Genomic DNA, 17,500 nt, shown 5'->3' with positions numbered 1-17,500 from the left:
ACCAGAAATACAGCAGCACCCTGCAGAGCCGCAGGGCCGCCGCCGCGCCCTGACACACACACACACACACACACACACACACACACACCTCTAACCTTTGACCTCATACAGAACTACCACAGACCGTTGTTAACCAGATGTGTCCTCGTCCTCCTCACACTCTCTTGGGATCGACACATGAATATTATACTCCTGTCTGTGTCACTTGTCCTCAGCATTTGTCGTTTGCTCGTCCTCCTTGCCGATTCATAATTTCTTTATTTAGTAGTAAGTGTGACAGGTTTAGCTTTAAAACGTGTCACGTGTATAATTTTTTTATCTGTAACTGATATTGACAGTCTTCCGCTTGGTTTTGAGATATGAAGTATAATCACTTAGCAACGGGACTGATGGGAAATGTAGTTCAAATTTTAACACCAAGAGCTGAGCTGAGAAAATTGTTTAACAACATAACGCCTCATTATTTGCGGTGTCCCACTGATGAGGGGTAGTTAAACTTCACTAACATTCCTTTTTTGTACTTATTTAAATCAACGAAGTTAGAAACAGACTAGAAGGATCAAATTTGACCAAATGTCACTCTGAACTTGTTGAACCAAAACGACCAGCGGGGCAGTTCATGACTCATCTGAACAGGAAGTCATGTTCATGATTGAGAAACGTTTGAAACGTTTGCTTTTTGAGATATTGAGCGAAACGAGTAGGAATCTGGAACGAGTGTGAGTGCGACGACAAAGCACACACACACACACACACACACACACACACACACACACACAAACAAGCCACACCTTTGTTTTCACCTTTCCTCCGCCTCATTTCTCTTCCCCCTCCTCCCTTCTTCCCTCTGTCTCCCCCCTCAGCTCGACACTCCCTCCCTCCTCTCCCCTCAACTGTTAATCGTTCTCCTCGTTTACGTCATCATTTACAAACTCACCATGTGGAATATGAACACCTGAGACGAAAAACAACTAAATCTGTTCTTCACTATAAAAAAAACTCAGGTGTCAAAGACAAAAAACACAGTGATTTGAAATCTCGTCAGTTCTTTTACAGTTTTGTGGCCATTTGTGAGATTTATATAGATCATATTTATTCTCTGATATAAATCGTGTTATCATCAGCATATTGAGACACGTGGCGAAACAAAACGGGGAAAAAAACAACAAAAAAATACAGTAAAAAAGACACCATTAAATAATTAGAAAATTATTAATTCAAGTATTGTAATAGTAAATAATCTTCTATAGATTTGTATTTAAAAAATATTGTCTTACTTTTATTCTTAGTCTTAAAATAAAAGATTGTAATCTCCTCAAAGTTTAGTTTGATCATTAAAACGTCACATTCTGGTTTGTTTCATCCAATCACAAATGTTATGTATGTTTAATATTTACTGTACATTAAGAACATAAAAATAGTTATTATATGATTGTTGTTGGAGAGGAAACACATTTCACAATAATAATTACTTTTGTGCTGGCGTTTAAAAAGAAAACCGTACATGTAAAATAACCACAGTGCTGTACGATAAAATGACATAAGGAAAAATTAAATCACATAACATGATAAGAGCCCAGAAGGTAAAGAGATGACTTCATAAACACTATCCTGGAGGCATACACAAGGAAGGAACCACTTAAAAATATCAAACTTACTCTAAAAAGTGAAAGTGGCTCTTCAGTGAAGCCTTAAGTGTCCACAGAAGAAGGACACAGAATCATAAATTGTAATAATTAACTAAAATGTATAATACATTAATCTGTCCCAGGTATGTCTTCATCCCACCGCCCATATTCACCATCTTCACATTGTTCATCAGAGAGTTCACTGTACGACATCCACCATATAAACCACCATCCCTGTAACAGCACGTTTACATTTCTACTTAATTAATTTTATATATATTTAAAATTTTCGATAGATATCTTGATACTATCGTTATATCCTGAATTATATCATATATATCAGATGATATATCTGTTATATAATAGTAAGCACAAGATAATAATAACAATAATCATAATTTATTTCTTATATTATTTTCTTTATATGATACTGTAAATGAGAAGGAACCAAATACTGAAAACACTGAAAAGCAGAAAAAATTGCATATTTTAACTGGAGAAACAAATCTTCATTGTTACTCATATTTTTTTTCATTTCTCGTCACATTTATAACTTTCAGAACAAAAGTAAGTTTCTTATTTCAAACATTGCTAGTTAATTATCTTTCCAAGAAACTGATGATTATTTCTGTCACGAATTTAGCGTATATGATAAAACGTAAAATATTACAAACTGGGACTAATACTGACCATGAATTCATCCATCTTCAAATTCATTCCACATTTAATGTAAAACTTTGTTTCCCCATGTATTTAAAAGCCTTCAGACATTTCCCACCGTGCGTGTGTGTATGTCCACTCCATCCATACAGTTTGACATCTCCTTTATTATATTTATTCCATTATGATCCTGTTTTTTTCTGTATTTTCATTATTGTTGTTTTCACCGTTCACTGTTGTAGTTTCTTTCATTTCTCTTCCTGTTTCCTGTTGCGTCACGTCCATCCAGCTCCCTCAAGTCGTTCCCCGTCACTAACACACATTCCCCCAATAAACCCGTCCAAACCAATCAGTGCACTGGTTCGTCTGTATCCATGTATTAACCATGTACAGTTATAACTTCTCTCCATACACAGTGTCGGTGTTGATGGGTTATTCTGTTGTTGTTGTTGTTGTTGCATGCCGTCACCATCATTAGCATTATTTTCTGTCCATGTTGTATTTTTTCCTCATCTCATGGTTTTCACAGTTTTTTCATCCTGGGGCTTAGTTTTATTTATTATTAGTGATCGGTTATCTGTACTTGTTTCATCAAGAGTAGAACATGAATTTACCGTTAAAAGATATTTTACTTATATTACCAATATTGTTTTTTTGGAATATGAGGGTAACTACAAAAATTATACATGCTGCACTTTCCCGCTTAAGAAATGTAAGACCTACAGTGAAAGTTTTCTGTTGGCAAACTAATAATTATGATAGAATAAATAAGTTTTATTTTGGTACAGTTTCAGTAAAGACTCGAGTTTTGGCAGCAACCTATAAAGTAAAACCCTTCAGATATTAAGATATGCTCATTACAGTTTTTCAACTTATCTTTTGATGGTTGTAATGTTGGAAATCAAAACCTGGGGGAACGTCTCGAGCTGCCGACCGCCAGAAAACAAAATTTCTGATCTGCAATAAATCCATCCAAATCATCGGACTGCCAGATTATTGATCGTTTATTTTGGTTAATCAGTCATCATGACCCCGAACTGCAGGTCTTAAAAAAAAACAAGCTTTATCCAAAAAGTATTTCCTCTGAATTTACTGATCTTTTTTGTTAAGTTGCAGAAAATTAACAGTTTACTTTCAAGACAAATCCCAATAAATTAAACTAAATTAAACTAAGGTATTATTACTTTGGTATAGTATTGGTAGAAGTCAGGTTGAGTTGCTCAGTTGGTTGTGGTTTGCAACTTCACCACCAGATGCCGCTAAATATTACACACTGTCGCTTTAAGTTCTGCGACAAAAAAGCCTCAATTACAGTCTTGAGGAGATCAAATGCCCATTGCGATTAAGTTGAGCTCTCATTGTCTGCAGTCCTCCTCTGTATTTCAATAAAAGTGCTCGGCATTGGTCATAAAGATTGTCATTAAGAACTGGTCCAGACCTTGAATGTCTCTCAGTGAGAGTTCCCAAGATCGGTCCAACCTCTAACCAGCTGTAACAAACACCTCTAAGAACTGCTCCAGTTTTTAAAAGATGAAAACAACCTCTGAATGTTTACAACCTTTGATTTTCCATCTGGAAAAGTTCTCTGAATTTGTCCAACATTCATCGATGTTAAAGTAAAAGCTCTCGGGATCAGCTGAGCACTTGAAGCTTCCAGTAAAAAACACTCACGATCCAGGTTTTGTTAAAAAAAGAACCCTAAATAGAAGCTCCCAGGAATCGGTCCAGGTTCTTGCAGTCCTACAGTTAAAGCTCCCAGGATTGGTTCCGGCCTCTGACCTGTTCTCAAAAAGACCGTCCACCATTGGTCCAGGCCTCGAAGAGCTCAGTCACAGGGTAATAAGCATCCGCTTGGATTGGGTGTGGTGTGGAAAAATAAAAAAAAATCTGTTTTGATACTAGGCCAATCGCATTCCTCCCCTCACCAATAATGATGCCCAGTAATGAGTTCAAGCAATTCCCTGGATGATTGTTTGAGATTTGTTTGTGTTTTTTGTGCTTCTGTCTCGTCCACCATCTTGTGTGTTGTGTTGTGTTGTGCTGTCGCGATCTGCTGCATGTCCTAACACCTGTAATCTGTGCTTGATCAGACCGTGTCGGTTTCTTCCGCGCTGGTAACGTACAACGCCGACGTCTCTTTAATCAGAACTGGATTCCAGCGCCGGGCTCATGAGATTAAAATGCTTTTAGAAAAAAAAAGCCGATGCAGCTGATGTTGTTGGTAGGGTCCATCCCATTTCCCCCGCGCCTACCCATCCATTTTGCACATTCCAACGTAGGGTAGGGTGTCCCATTTCTATCTCCCCCTTGAAATCACTACAAACAACCCTTCAAACTTAGGGTGGTCAGATGCTGACTTCAGGGTGGGTGGAAGAACCAAGGGGTAGGACCAAGGGGTAGGGCCAAGGGGTAGGGCCAAGGAGTAGGACCAAAGGGTATAGCCATGGGGTAGGACCAAGGGGTAGGGCCAAGGAGTAGGACCAAAGGGTATAGCCATGGGGTAGGACCAAGGGGTAGAGCCAAGGAGTAGGACCAAAGGGTATAGCCATGGGGTAGGACCAAGGAGTAGGGCCAAGGAGTAGGACCAAAGGGTATAGCCATGGGGTAGGACCAAGGGGTAGGACCAAGGGGTAGGGCCAAGGGGTAGGGCCAAGGAGTAGGACCAAAGGGTATAGCCATGGGGTAGGACCAAGGAGTAGGGCCAAGGAGTAGGACCAAGGAGTAGGACCAAAGGGTATAGCCATGGGGTAGGACCAAGGGGTAGGACCAAAGGGTATAGCCATGGGGTATGGCTAAGGGGTAGGGCCATGGAGTAGGACCAAGCAGTAGAACCAAGTGGTAGGGCCAAGGCGTAGGGCCAAGTGAGGGGCAATGGGACGGACCCTTAGTGTTTTAGATGATCTCGCTGTAATTTGGTGAGATGCAAGAACTCGAGTCAGAAACGGGATGAGAATTTCATTACTTTCATCCCACCTTTTTCACGTAAAAGAGTTAAATTCCACTGTCTTGAATCCGCAAAACCCAAAGAATAGAGGACGACACACACCACGTTGTGTCTTGTAGCGTTGATTCGTTTTGTGATTCCGCTCCGCTCTGCATGTCGCAGCTCTGATAACTCTGATTTACAGCTTCTGTGCGTCTGAGATCAGTTTAAAAAAAGAATGTGAGATAGAGAGCGATCTGTCCTCTGACTCTCTCACCTCTGTTTCCAGGAGGGGACAGTGGACGGGGGCGAGGTGGTGAACGGGGTGTCGGAGCCCAGCCCCCCGGGGTCTCCCGGGGCTCCTCGCAAGGGCAAGGCCAGCCAGGCGGCGGCGACGCTGCCGGCCAAGACGCAGCAGGACGCCACCGCCACGTCCCAGCTGGAGGGCTTCTTGCACCGCAAGCACGAGTGGGAGGGTCACAACAAGAAAGCTTCAAGCAGGTACGAACCGTTCGAATCCTGGTGACGGTGCGTTTCATTCGGTCGCCTGACGGTGGCGTCATATCTCCTTTGTATGTGTCGGTGTTGAGACAATTTTTAGATCTTGTTTTTTGTTTGTTTTTTACCGGATGAAGGATTTTAGTCGTAGGACAGAAAGCGACAGCTCAGAGGTTTCGGTTGAGACGCCCCCTGGTGGCAGAACATGAACACGTCTGCTAACTTTGCCCCCCCCCCCCGCAGGTCGTGGCACAACGTGTTCTGTGTGATCAATCAGCGCGAGATGGGCTTCTACAAGGACCAGAAGAGCGCCAGTCAGGGGATTCCCTACCACAGCGAGATTCCCGTGGGCCTGAAGGACGCCGCCTGCGAGGTGGCGCTCGACTACAAGAAGAAGAAACACGTGTTCAAGCTCAAGTGAGTAAACACAGGGATGGAGAGTCGACTCCAGATGAAGAAAAAGAAATCACACTGATGATTATGTAATGAATTCTTTCACTTCCTCAGGATCACTGACGGGAACGAGTATCTCTTCCAAGCCAAAGATGAAGTAAGTTAATAAAAATATATATTTTTACAGTGGTAAACGTTGCTTCATGTCTTTGTGCCTCATTAATGTTGTTATATTTGTTATATTAACTATATTAGTATTATTATCACTTGAAATTTTGTTGTTGTTTTGCCTTAATTTTACCTCAAAGACGAGGTCACTTACGAGTTATGGTTTAAGCTTCTGTTTTTATATTGACAATGGTAAACGTCAACGTCGCTTCATGTCTTTGTGGTTCATCAATGTCGTTATATGAACGATATTAGTAATATTGTAATCACCAGTTTCTAGAAGGTTTTTTAATCATTTTTCTACCTGAATTGTATTATTATTTAATACGTGTTTTATATTTAATGCTATTATATTTCTATGCATTTCTCATTTTGCTTTTTAAAAAAAGCTTTATTATGTGATTTATTTATTTAAATGTATTTGTTTAAATGAAACAGAATACTGTTACTTTCAGTTCCACTATTTAGTATCAATTAATGACTTATAGATTATAATATTGTTGTTTATTTATTGTTGTGAACGCACCTTAACTGTAATTGCTCCTGTTGTACAATCACATAATAATTCCAGCTCATTCTTCTTCTTCTTCTTCTCCTCCTCCTCCTCCTCCTCTTCCAGGAGGAGATGAGCTCGTGGATGTTCGCCATCTCCGCCGCCGTGGCGGGCGACACGTCGGAGGTCACTCCCAGCAGCCACAGCACGCCGGCCCCCGCCGCACGCGCTCAGACGCTGCCGACCTCCGTCGCCGCCGCCGCCGCCACCACGGCCGAGTCCAGCCCGGGCAAGCGGGAGAAGGACAAAGAGAAACGCTTCAGTCTGTTCAGCAAGAAGAAGTAGACGCCCCCCTCCTCCCTCCTCCCTCCTCCCTCCCCCGCTGCTGTTTGGGTTCGCTCCTCTTCGCCGATCGATCTTTTGGCTCAAATATTTGTTGCTCGTAGCAACTGACCCTGTCAGAACTAAGAGTTAGCATAAAATAATTAAATAAATTAAACATCTAATGTGATTTAGTGAAGAAAGAAAAGAAAGAAATACAAGGATGTTTGTAATCATCATTTTTAGCAGTTTCTACAGCAGTTACAGCATTAGCAGTTGCCGTGACGACTATAATCCCAAACAGCCGCTCTTCCTCCCTCCTCCTCCTCCTCCTCCTCCTCCTCTTCTCAAAGCGTGACTCCAGCATGCAAGCTCCGAGCCAAAACTCTCCACTCTGTGCCTATCAACCGTCCGGTCCGGCTCAGAGCTTCAGAACCAACTACAACACATCACCTGGATCCTCTGCTCAGTTTCTTTTTTTTTTATGTAAGATATGGAGTCAGGGAAAAAACGAAGAAGAAGATCAGGTTGAAGGAGAATTAATAAATGACAGAATGAATAATTTAAGAAACCTGGGGGGTTAAAGAGCAAAAGCTTCCGGCAGCTGCTGTCGTGAAATAAAAACCAAGAGTTTGCCGCTGAACAACATCACGACGTCGAGGAGTTTCCCGGAATATTCCACTTTATTATTATTGTTATTCTTCTTCTTCTTATCGCTGTTATTTGTGTTTTCTATCTCCTCTCGTCATCCCGGCTTCTTCTTCGTCCACCGCTGCCTTCCGTGGGTCGTGTTTAGGCTCCTCCTCCTCCTCCTCCCTGACCTTTGATTTATCTTTGGGGAAGTTTGTAGTTTAGTTCCTGTTCCGCTCCCATCCTCAGTTTCTTTTTCTTTTTTTTTGCGAGGCCTTTAATGTCTTTGCAAGATGACGTGTATCCCTCTGTGGTGGGGAAAACTGAGACCACAGCGAGGCGCCGCTCCGACGGCGCCGCTGCCGCCGCCCGTCTGTCGCTCGATCTGAAACGTCGTGGAGCTGCAGGGAGAAAAGAACCGAGTCGCTCTGAGCACGCTAACGCAGAACAACAATCACGAATCACGAATAGTCGTCGTGTTCAGTCTGATCCCAGCGTCGCACCGACGGCGGCTGCAGTTCGGAGCGTCGCCCCGCGGTGCTTTGAACTGTGTGTATAACTTGTGTATAACAAAACTGTTACTGTTCAAATAAACCTGTGTTTAATTTCACCTATTATTATTATTATGATTATCATGATTACTACTAATAAGACCTACCAACCGTAATAAGCTTCATTTTGAGTAGAACCTTCTTTAACCCTGTGACGACACGAGCTGAATGAAGGAGCCGTGAGAATGTTTGAACTCGTCCAGTAACTTTTTATTTTCTGCTCTCGTCACATTAATCATCCGTTTTAAAAACTGTCGTCAGATTAATTTAGTCCGACAAGTGCGAAGGCGTAGATGTTTCCGTAAAAAATGTGGGCAGGTTGGTTGTTTAGAGAAAAATCTAATTAAAAAAGCATTTACTGGAAGTGAGTAGTGTTGCAGAATAACGGTCGCTTGCGTGTTGGCTTCAGCATCCCCCCTTTTGGTTTTTGGTTTTGAAAGATTTCAGCCTTTGACCGTCGGTGACGTCACAGTGAAACGCGCCGACTGTCACTTGGTTCTTCCGCCGAAGTTCTTCAATGACAAAATGCTAAGAAGACGAAGGAGAATCTGCTCCGTCGCACGGTTTCTTTCACGTTGCATGTTTCGGCTTCACGCCAGACTCTCCTCGAGTGTGTGAACGCGGAGCAGGAGGCTGGTGCCGGGGATTCCATCAAGCTCAGATTGGACGCCACATCGGGACAAAGATCTCCAACACATCTGTTTTTGTGATGGATTTCTGAATCCAAACATCTGATAGTGGACGTACTGAGCCGCAGAGCAGCACGTTTCTATGTTTGCAGAGTTTAGGTTTGAAAGTGAATCCGCCTCCAGTCCAGACGTTTCTCTGAATAAATCTCGGTCATTATCGAACCTCCGTACGTGAGCCTGAAGGATGCCGAGGGGCGGGGGCGTGCTCGTTTCTCCACAGCTGGTGGAGGGGCGGGTTTGGGCGGGTGGGGTTTATGTCGGATGAAACACTTCAAGTGACTGTGAACGTCTTCACTCGGTTATTGGCCCTGAAATTGTTTTTTGGTTGTTGGTTTTTTTTTTCTTTTTTGCTGCCTTCTCTGGCGATATGATGAATATAGTGTGCATTTCTCTGTCACTGTAACCATAGTAACAAGATATTTCTTCATGTTGCACAATCAACGATGCCACGATGTGGGTGGGTGGGTGGGTGGGCTTGGTGGGAGGGTGGGGGTGGTTGTGGGCGGGGGTGTGTGTAGGTGAGGTGGTCGGTGTGATGTGGACCGGGGGTCACTGCTAGTTGGATCTGCACCCGTAGACTTTCTCCCTCGTCTGTTACATAATGTGCAAAAATACATTAAAATGCTTTTAAAACGAAAAACACCACGACAACGACTCTGGTTTGTTTGTTTATTGATGAAAATTATTTTTGTGGCCGAACAAATCAAATATCAGCAGATTTTATCTTTTAAATTTTTGGGATTTTTATGATTTTTATTTTATTCAAGTTTTCAAAATTTTAACATATTACAAATAAACATGAATCACAAACATGAAATCATTATTTAACAGACAGATAATAAATCTTACATGTAAAAAATGAATAAAGATGTTTTAAAAGGAGATGCATTTAATTGAATAATAATAAATTAATTAAAAATAAAGATGTATATTTTATTTTATTCAAAGCTACATAATTTTACTTAAATATCACACAGACAATCTGAGCAAACTATTCAAAACATGTTATTACTTTCAGTGTAAATAAACATTTAATTTCTTATATTGTAATTATTACAATTATATATAAATATATTATATTCTCTGCAGTAAAACATTGTTCGACAGTCATTTTTCAAAGGCTATTTTTCTACTATTGTCAAGTTCTAAAGCTGCTTTAATCATATTGTATATCATAAACACTATGAAATTCTGTATATGTGGAACCGGCTCGATGTTTCCTCTTGTTCTTGTCGTTTTTTCAGAGGAAAAAAAATTATCTTGTGGAAACCCATGGAGAAATTCAGACACTGAACTGACACATGAATATTCATATTCATCCATAACTGAACAGTTCTGCTGTTAAATTGTGGTTTTGTACTTTGGCCACAAGATGGCGCCAGACGACCAGGAAACTCCATAGAGTTGACATCTAGAATCACTTTCTTTTTCTAATAAACCATAATTTTTCCGGGAGAATCTGACACAAAATCTCTTCTACACCTGAGAAACTGAGACCGAACTCGTTCACGTTAATTTTGAAATGTTTCCATCTGCAAAGTGTCTTTATTAATGATAACAAAAATGATATCTGCTCTGCAGCAGTCTCCTCCCTGACCGGCCAACGACCAGGAGGAGACTACAACTCCCATCATGCCACGCTGCCTCGTGACGTCATCAAACGCCGCCCGCTGCTTGTTTCGATTGACAGAAACTTCTGGCGGCAGAAAAAAGTTTTAAAGTTTGAAAGAGTGGTCGCTGAAGTTTTCCGACGTCATCAGGGATGAAGACCACGCGAAGCTGCCGGAGAACAGCAGTAAGTGAAACTTTGAGTTAAATAATAGTTTGTCGTTTGACTTGTTTTTTGTTTTTTTCTACTCTGCTGTCGTTTGTCAGCGATGTAATTAACAACGATGATAGAGTGTGTGTGTGCGCGTGCGTGTGTGCGCGTGCGTGTGTGTGTGTGTGTTGTCATGGAGCTCAGGGGTAAACACACCTTTTACATTTCCACCTGTGTGTGTGTTGATGTGAAGGTGACGACAGACGGTGGGAGGGAGGGAGGGGTGTGTGTGTGTGTGTGTGTGTGTGTGAGAGAGTGACAGATTATTTATGTCGCAGAGTAAAACCTCATTAAAACCAAACTGATGCATGTAAATATCAAAGTGTGATCAGTTACTTTCATTGAATCAAATGAAATATATATCAATTAGATGAATAAATATGATCTTTAATATGAAACATCAATTGTTCACCGCTGCTGTTACAGTGAAATGCTGCTGAAGCATCAGGATAAATGTTATTCATGATAGAATATTTAAAAAATCATTTTAAATGAATTAGCTCATAATACTAAAATATTATAAGTTGTAGTACTTGTACTAGTAAGTACTTATACCTCATTTACCGTAGTAAAAAAAATACCATTGGGGTATTTGTATGGTGATACCCTGATGATATCCCTGTGTCTCTCCTCACCCCAACCGGTCGAGACAGAAGCTCCGCCCACAACCGCGTCTGGTTCCGTCAGAGATTTCTTACTGTTAAAAGGAGTTGTTTCTCTCCACCGTCGCCAAGTGCTTTGCTCATTGTGGGATTTGTTGGGTTTTACCTGTAATATTGTAATATTGACTTGAGACAATATATGTTGTGATATGGCGCTATACAAATAAAGTTGAATTGAATTGAATTTCTTCCACCTCCCTTGTTTTCCATGACGACCAAATGTATCTTTTGTGTTCGTCGCAAAATGTCAAGTGTGATTTTTTTTTTTTCTGTGAAATTTTATTTTATAAAAATATATTTTTCACGTGTTGAAAAGTGTGACCACCTGTTACCTTGGCTTCATTTTTCCGATTACTCGTAGTAACCTAATCTTATTTCTCATAAAGAGAGAAAACATTTTGACTTTTCGTCGACTAAAAATATGAAGAATAAACTAAAGAGTAAATCTGAAATAGCTGCAAAATGAACACTGCACCAACATGAACCAACATGTCGTTGTCAGGTTGCCTTGGAAACAAGCAGCTGTTTGATCACTGAGGCCCCTGAGGGTCCGGGGCCCTGAGGGGTAGTTACCTTCTTCCTGGTTACAGCTTTGACTATAGACCAGCTGAAACTGTGATGACGACTCATCTGTATGTTTGATTTTTGATTCATTTTTATAACAATCAAGTTTCCAAAAGACCTCCACCTCCACCTCCACCTCCACCTCCAACTCCACCTCCACCTCCACCCCCAGCTCCACCTCCAGCTCCAGCTCCTCTCCTCTCCTCTCCTGACTCCACCTCCAACTCCACCTCCAGCTCCTCTCCTCTCCTGACTCCAGCTCCACCTCCAGCTCCACCTCCACCTCCAGCTCCACCTCCAGCTCCTCTCCTCTCCTGACTCCACCTCCAGCTCCACCTCCAGCTCCTCTCCTCTCCTGACTCCACCTCCAGCTCCTCTCCTGACTCCACCTCCACCTCCACCTCCAGCTCCGCTCCTCTCCTGACTCCACCTCCACCTCCAGCTCCTCTCCTCTCCTCTCCTCTCCTCTCCTCTCTTCTCCTGACTCCAGCTCCACCTCCAGCTCCTCTCCTGACTCCACCTCCAGCTCCTCTCCTCTCCTGACTCCAGCTCCACCTCCAGCTCCACCTCCACCTCCACCTCCACCTCCAGCTCCTCTCCTCTCCTCTCCTCTCCTCTCCTCTCCTCTCTTCTCCTGACTCCAGCTCCACCTCCAGCTCCTCTCCTGACTCCACCTCCAGCTCCTCTCCTCTCCTGACTCCACCTCCACCTCCAGCTCCTCTCCTCTCCTCTCCTGACTCCACCTCCAGCTCCAGCTCCAGCTCCAGCTCCAGCTCCAGCTCCAGCTCCTCTCCTCTCCTCTCCTGACTCCAGCACCGCGGACAGCTCCTCCATCACCGCTGCTGGGACTTGTAGTTTTATTTCTTCCTCCCTGATTGAAAACACCTGATCGACTGTGAACCAACAGGGAACAGACACACAAAGTCCCACAATCCTTTGCAGTCGTGCGTCTCTCTCTCTCTCTCTCTCGTGCGTCGTGGGTTCCTCCCCAGTCCGAGCTGCGACAAGCGCTGATGAGCCTCCACAGAGAGACCGGATGTGGTGAAGATCTGTCCTTCAAAATAAAGGCCGTCATATTCATGATGGGCTTAAATGACACAAGTGATAGTGTTTCCGGATGTTGAGGCTCCGAGTGTCTGTCATGTTGAAACCAAGAGCTCTGACTGAAGGGTAAATATTAAAATGTTTTAGGTAAAGATGAAAAATAAATATATCAATCTCTGGTTTTCTTTATGAAACAGGAAGTAAGAGCTGAAAGTTACGGCAACGTAAAAAATAAAAGTTGTGCATAAGCACTTTAGTTTCTGTAAAATGTATTAACTTCATTTTAAAAGGACGTCACACATTTTACAGCCTGCGACTGTGAAACTGTCCGACATTTCATCGTTGATTTGCTTTGATTGTATCTTGTATTATTATCAGCAATTATTTTTTTTACTTCAATTTTTTATGATTGAAGAACTCCACAGAGATGTAAAGTATAATAGTTGTTCCTTTCCACCAGATTTTATGTTTGGGCCACTCCCCCCCCTGACTCGAGGGTGCTTTTATTTTGTAGGGGTTCAGCAGCGGAAGCGCCTCGTGGTGGCGCTGCTGTGCGTCGCTTGACGTTTCTGCTCCTCAGTCCGATGAACGAGCGAGAAGAAGCATCACAGTGACGAGACTCGGCGGTCAGGGAGGGTCTCGACCAGCCGCCCGACGTCCCGACCAGCTGACTGTCTGTCTGTCATCCCGTCTGTCTGTCGTCCCGTCTGTCTGTGGACCTGTCTGTCTGTGGACCTGTCTGTGGCTGCAGCTGGGAGGATGCTCCTCTCTCCTCCCGTCGTCCGGCCGGGATGCTGCGGTCTGAGCCCGGGGCTTCTCCCCTCCTCTGCCCGCTGAAGTTGGATCATCCTCGGGGATTATTCTCTCTCTCTCTCTCTCTCTCTCTCTCTCTCTCTCTCTCTCTCTCTCTCTCTCTCCATCTTTCCTCCGCCTCCAGAACCGCCCCGGTCGCTTCACGGTGTAAAAAAAAATAATAATAATAATCCGCCTGTTTTATTGTGTGACTCTGGATTATTATTATTATTTCACATCCTGTCCCTGTGACTCTGGTGGATATATTTTTTTATTTCATTTTTCTTTACTCGCGCACAGATTTGTGAATGGACTCGTGATCCGCGGCGCGTTATTACGCGCAGGGATGATGTGAACTCAGCCGCGGTGTAGTAACCGTGTCTGGTTCCGAGGTCGAGGATTAGTGTGAGGAGGGATTATTCCTTCTTTTTTTTTTCCAGGAGTAGAATCCTCCATCATTTGCTGTTTTTCTCTCTCTCTCTCCATCAGTGTCTCTGCCTCTTTTTTTTGAAGCAGAACTTTTTCCAGATGCGTAAAAAGGTCTCTGTCTTTATTTCTGTTCCCGCAAATCACCTGCACCTGTAATCTGACGATAATTCCAGGCTGAGGCAGAATCTTACAGAAGCTCGGAGCCAAAGGTTGTTCTCATCAGACAGGCGACAGGACTGTTTCAAGTCACCACAGAGAACAGTGAAGGAAACTCTCCGTCCCTTTGGAGATGTTGAAGGAGATTACAGTCCAACCTCCGGAGGTGGAAGAACCATAAAGTGGAGCGGAGTCAGCAGAAAGTCTCTGATGAACCATCAGCTGTGAGGTGAGAACACACACACACACACACACACACACACACACACACACTGTGACTCTTGTGGCTTGTAGGGAAACTGTAGACGTCGCAGACGAAGGTCTCAGGAAAAATGACATTAATATGATTGTGATGTGATTATTGAGCAGCAGATGGACGATGACTTTCCGGAGAGGAGCTCGATATCAGTCGTTCAGCCTCTTTGTGTTTCATGTTTCATAGACCAGAGATTTCCAGGAAAGAAACTATAGATATTGTTTTAATTTAAAAATATCATACACTGATATATATATACAGTATATATATATTTTCTCTATCGCGTCTGTTTGATTCAGTGGAGAGAAGAAGAGAAACTTAACAACGGTGAAAAGAAGAGTTGAAGAAAATCTACAATTTCTACTTTAATATAAACTAGAGCCCGACCGATATGGAATTTAAGGGGCCAATGCCGATATCGATATTTGGGAGTAAAAGATTCCCGATACCGATACATCGGGCGATATATATATATATATGTTATTTCTTTTAAATCTGTCAATGATTCCTTCAATGTGGTTATCAAACCTTTATGACAAAGACAATGTAAGTGAGGCTCGATATTTTAGTTCATCCACGAGCTTCATCATAAATAACTATGAATTGAAAATACAAATGCATAGAACACATAACAAACACTTAATTTTACACATATATGCACATTTAAAGGCTCAAATCAGTTGGATGATAATACCGGTCGGGCTCTAAACATATCGTCCGATACCGACGTGTCTGTGGAAGGCTAATATCGGCCGACGTCATCGGCCAACCGACATATCGTCAGGCCATTTGTAGTTTTATTGTGAAACGTCAGTGAACTGATGCTAAACCTGTTCTCCTGAAGGAATCGTGAAGCCAGAGGAAGCGGAGGCAGCGAGGCGGCGGCGGTGGGACGGACGGACGGACGGGACCCGGCGACAGATGAGTGACCATGTCGGACCGGAGCGCCCCGGGCTGCCGGCTCAGACTGGACTGGGTCTACGGGTACCGGGGCCACCAGTGCCGCAATAACCTGTTCTACACGGCCGGGAAGGAGGTGGTGTACTTCGTGGCCGGCGTGGGCGTGGTCTACAACACCAGGGAGCACAGCCAGAGGTTCTACCTGGGACACAACGATGACATCATCAGGTAGGGACGGGGCTGCCACGGGTGAACAGTCATCACAGAAGCCTATACTAATAACTATTTATATAACTTATCATTTACATATCTACAGTGCATCTAAAGTAGATTTGTGTAAAGACGAGATCAATGTCAGACTCATTAATTAACCAACGACATCAATAATGTTCATTAGTCTAATAGTGCGTTCCCGCCCGACGCGATACGAATTATTCGCACAAGTAGACGTACATACAAAGTCAACGCAAAGACGCGACTAGATGCGAATTACACGTCAACGACATCCGGCGACGCGAAGACGCAAAATTAGCTTTGGCCCGAGTTAGTGTGGCGCTGCCATCGGCGGCTGACTTCTCACATTCAACGCTTCATGTTTACGTGTGTTTTTGTTCAGAGGAAGTTTGGCAGAGAAAGTGGACGGAAGAAGAACGGCGAGAATGTTTTGGCATTGTTTCACGCGACTGACGCAAAATGAACACAAACGTTCCAGCGACCAAACTCAGATACTTTGCAAAATTCACATTTGCGAACATAAAAAAGTAGCAAAGATGCAAAATCCACCTCATTGGCTTCACTCGCTCAAGTTGAAATAGTGTGTGTGTGTGTGTGTGTGTGTGTGTGTGTGTGTGTGTGTGTGTGTGTGTGTGTGTGTGTGTGTGTGTGTGTGTGTGTGTGTGTGTGTGTGTGTGTGTGTGTGTGTGTGTGTGTGTGTGTGTGTGTGTGTGTGTGTGTGTGTGTGTGTGTGTGTGTGTGTGTTTTCAGGACAGATTGATGCTCTTACATCTGCTGGACAAAAATAATTCATCTGTTTATTTAATTTCTGCTGCATTTTTCAGTTTAATGTGTCGTTGATGATGAGAGGAAATTAGAGCGAGTAGAGGAGGAAGATGTTTCACCTGAGGTCACTCATTCATAATAACACGGTGTGTCACACACACACACACACACACACACACACACACACCTGGTGTATTCACCGACACTAAACAGCGTATGAGTCATCGGAGCAGCAGGCGTGTTTGGACAGTTTATACAGCAGGCCAGTCAGCTGCAGCTTGCCGGGCGCGTGTGTGTGTGTGTGTGTGTGTGCGTGTGTGCGCTTGTGTGCGTGTGCGCGTGTGTGTGTGTCACACACTAATTGAAAAGCTGGGTGCTGCCTCGGCCGCTCACGCTCTCTGATGGAAGTGTTACATTTGTGTTAGTGCCAGATTATCCCTCGCAGCAGCTGCATGTGTTTTTAAAACACAAAATCAATTGTTGAAATTAAACATTCGGAAAAAGTTGGGGGCGGGGCCTCGACTGAGAATAAGACAAAGGAACATGAGCGGAGAAAAACACAATAACTCAGTGGAGCGCAAACCTCCGAGTGCCAAGTTCCAACGGTCTTCTAATGAAACCACATCACAATCCACTTCATCTGCATTTTTATCTGGATCGGCACCAAATCTCTCCCACTCACAGGAGTCATTCCCCTGAATATGTGGGATTTTTAAAATTAATTTTTATCAAGACCCGTGAATTATTCCCTGGAAAATATCAAGAAAGACGTAAAAAATCAATTCCTGGATCGGCCACGTTGTCTGGATCCAAATCAACATGTCATGGATTCCTTCGTGGTCCACGTTCCATCCTTCCAACAAGTTCAGTGGAAATCTGCTCAGGAGCTTTCACAATGTGAATCTTCTCACCGATACGAAACACC

General features: G+C 43.2%; 2 protein-coding genes across 6 annotated transcripts in view; both read left to right on the top strand.

Moving 5' to 3' along the window:
- LOC118283309 (spectrin beta chain, non-erythrocytic 1-like) overlaps positions 1 to 8,324 on the top strand; it is a 73,540-nt gene extending 65,216 nt beyond the window's left edge. For both annotated transcript variants that reach the window (XM_035605143.2, XM_035605142.2), the window contains 4 exons: positions 5,501 to 5,712; positions 5,953 to 6,126; positions 6,217 to 6,259; positions 6,890 to 8,324. In XM_035605143.2, the coding sequence (XP_035461036.2) occupies positions 5,501 to 5,712; positions 5,953 to 6,126; positions 6,217 to 6,259; positions 6,890 to 7,108 (648 nt within the window). In that variant the 3' untranslated portion in view covers positions 7,109 to 8,324. The remainder of the gene's footprint in view (positions 1 to 5,500; positions 5,713 to 5,952; positions 6,127 to 6,216; positions 6,260 to 6,889) is intronic.
- A 2,295-nt stretch (positions 8,325 to 10,619) lies between these two features.
- LOC118284009 (echinoderm microtubule-associated protein-like 6) overlaps positions 10,620 to 17,500 on the top strand; it is a 36,503-nt gene continuing 29,622 nt past the window's right edge. For all 4 annotated transcript variants that reach the window (XM_047335061.1, XM_035606545.2, XM_047335060.1 and 1 more), the window contains exons 1-3: positions 10,620 to 10,749; positions 13,558 to 14,649; positions 15,521 to 15,804. In XM_047335061.1, the coding sequence (XP_047191017.1) occupies positions 15,608 to 15,804 (197 nt within the window). In that variant the 5' untranslated portion in view covers positions 10,620 to 10,749; positions 13,558 to 14,649; positions 15,521 to 15,607. The remainder of the gene's footprint in view (positions 10,750 to 13,557; positions 14,650 to 15,520; positions 15,805 to 17,500) is intronic.

Source organism: Scophthalmus maximus, chromosome 10 (assembly GCF_022379125.1).
Source record: "Scophthalmus maximus strain ysfricsl-2021 chromosome 10, ASM2237912v1, whole genome shotgun sequence".
Taxonomy (NCBI): Eukaryota; Metazoa; Chordata; class Actinopteri; order Pleuronectiformes; family Scophthalmidae; genus Scophthalmus; species Scophthalmus maximus.
Note: the sequence above shows the minus strand (reverse complement) of the source record. Positions and strands in the feature narration are given on the sequence as shown.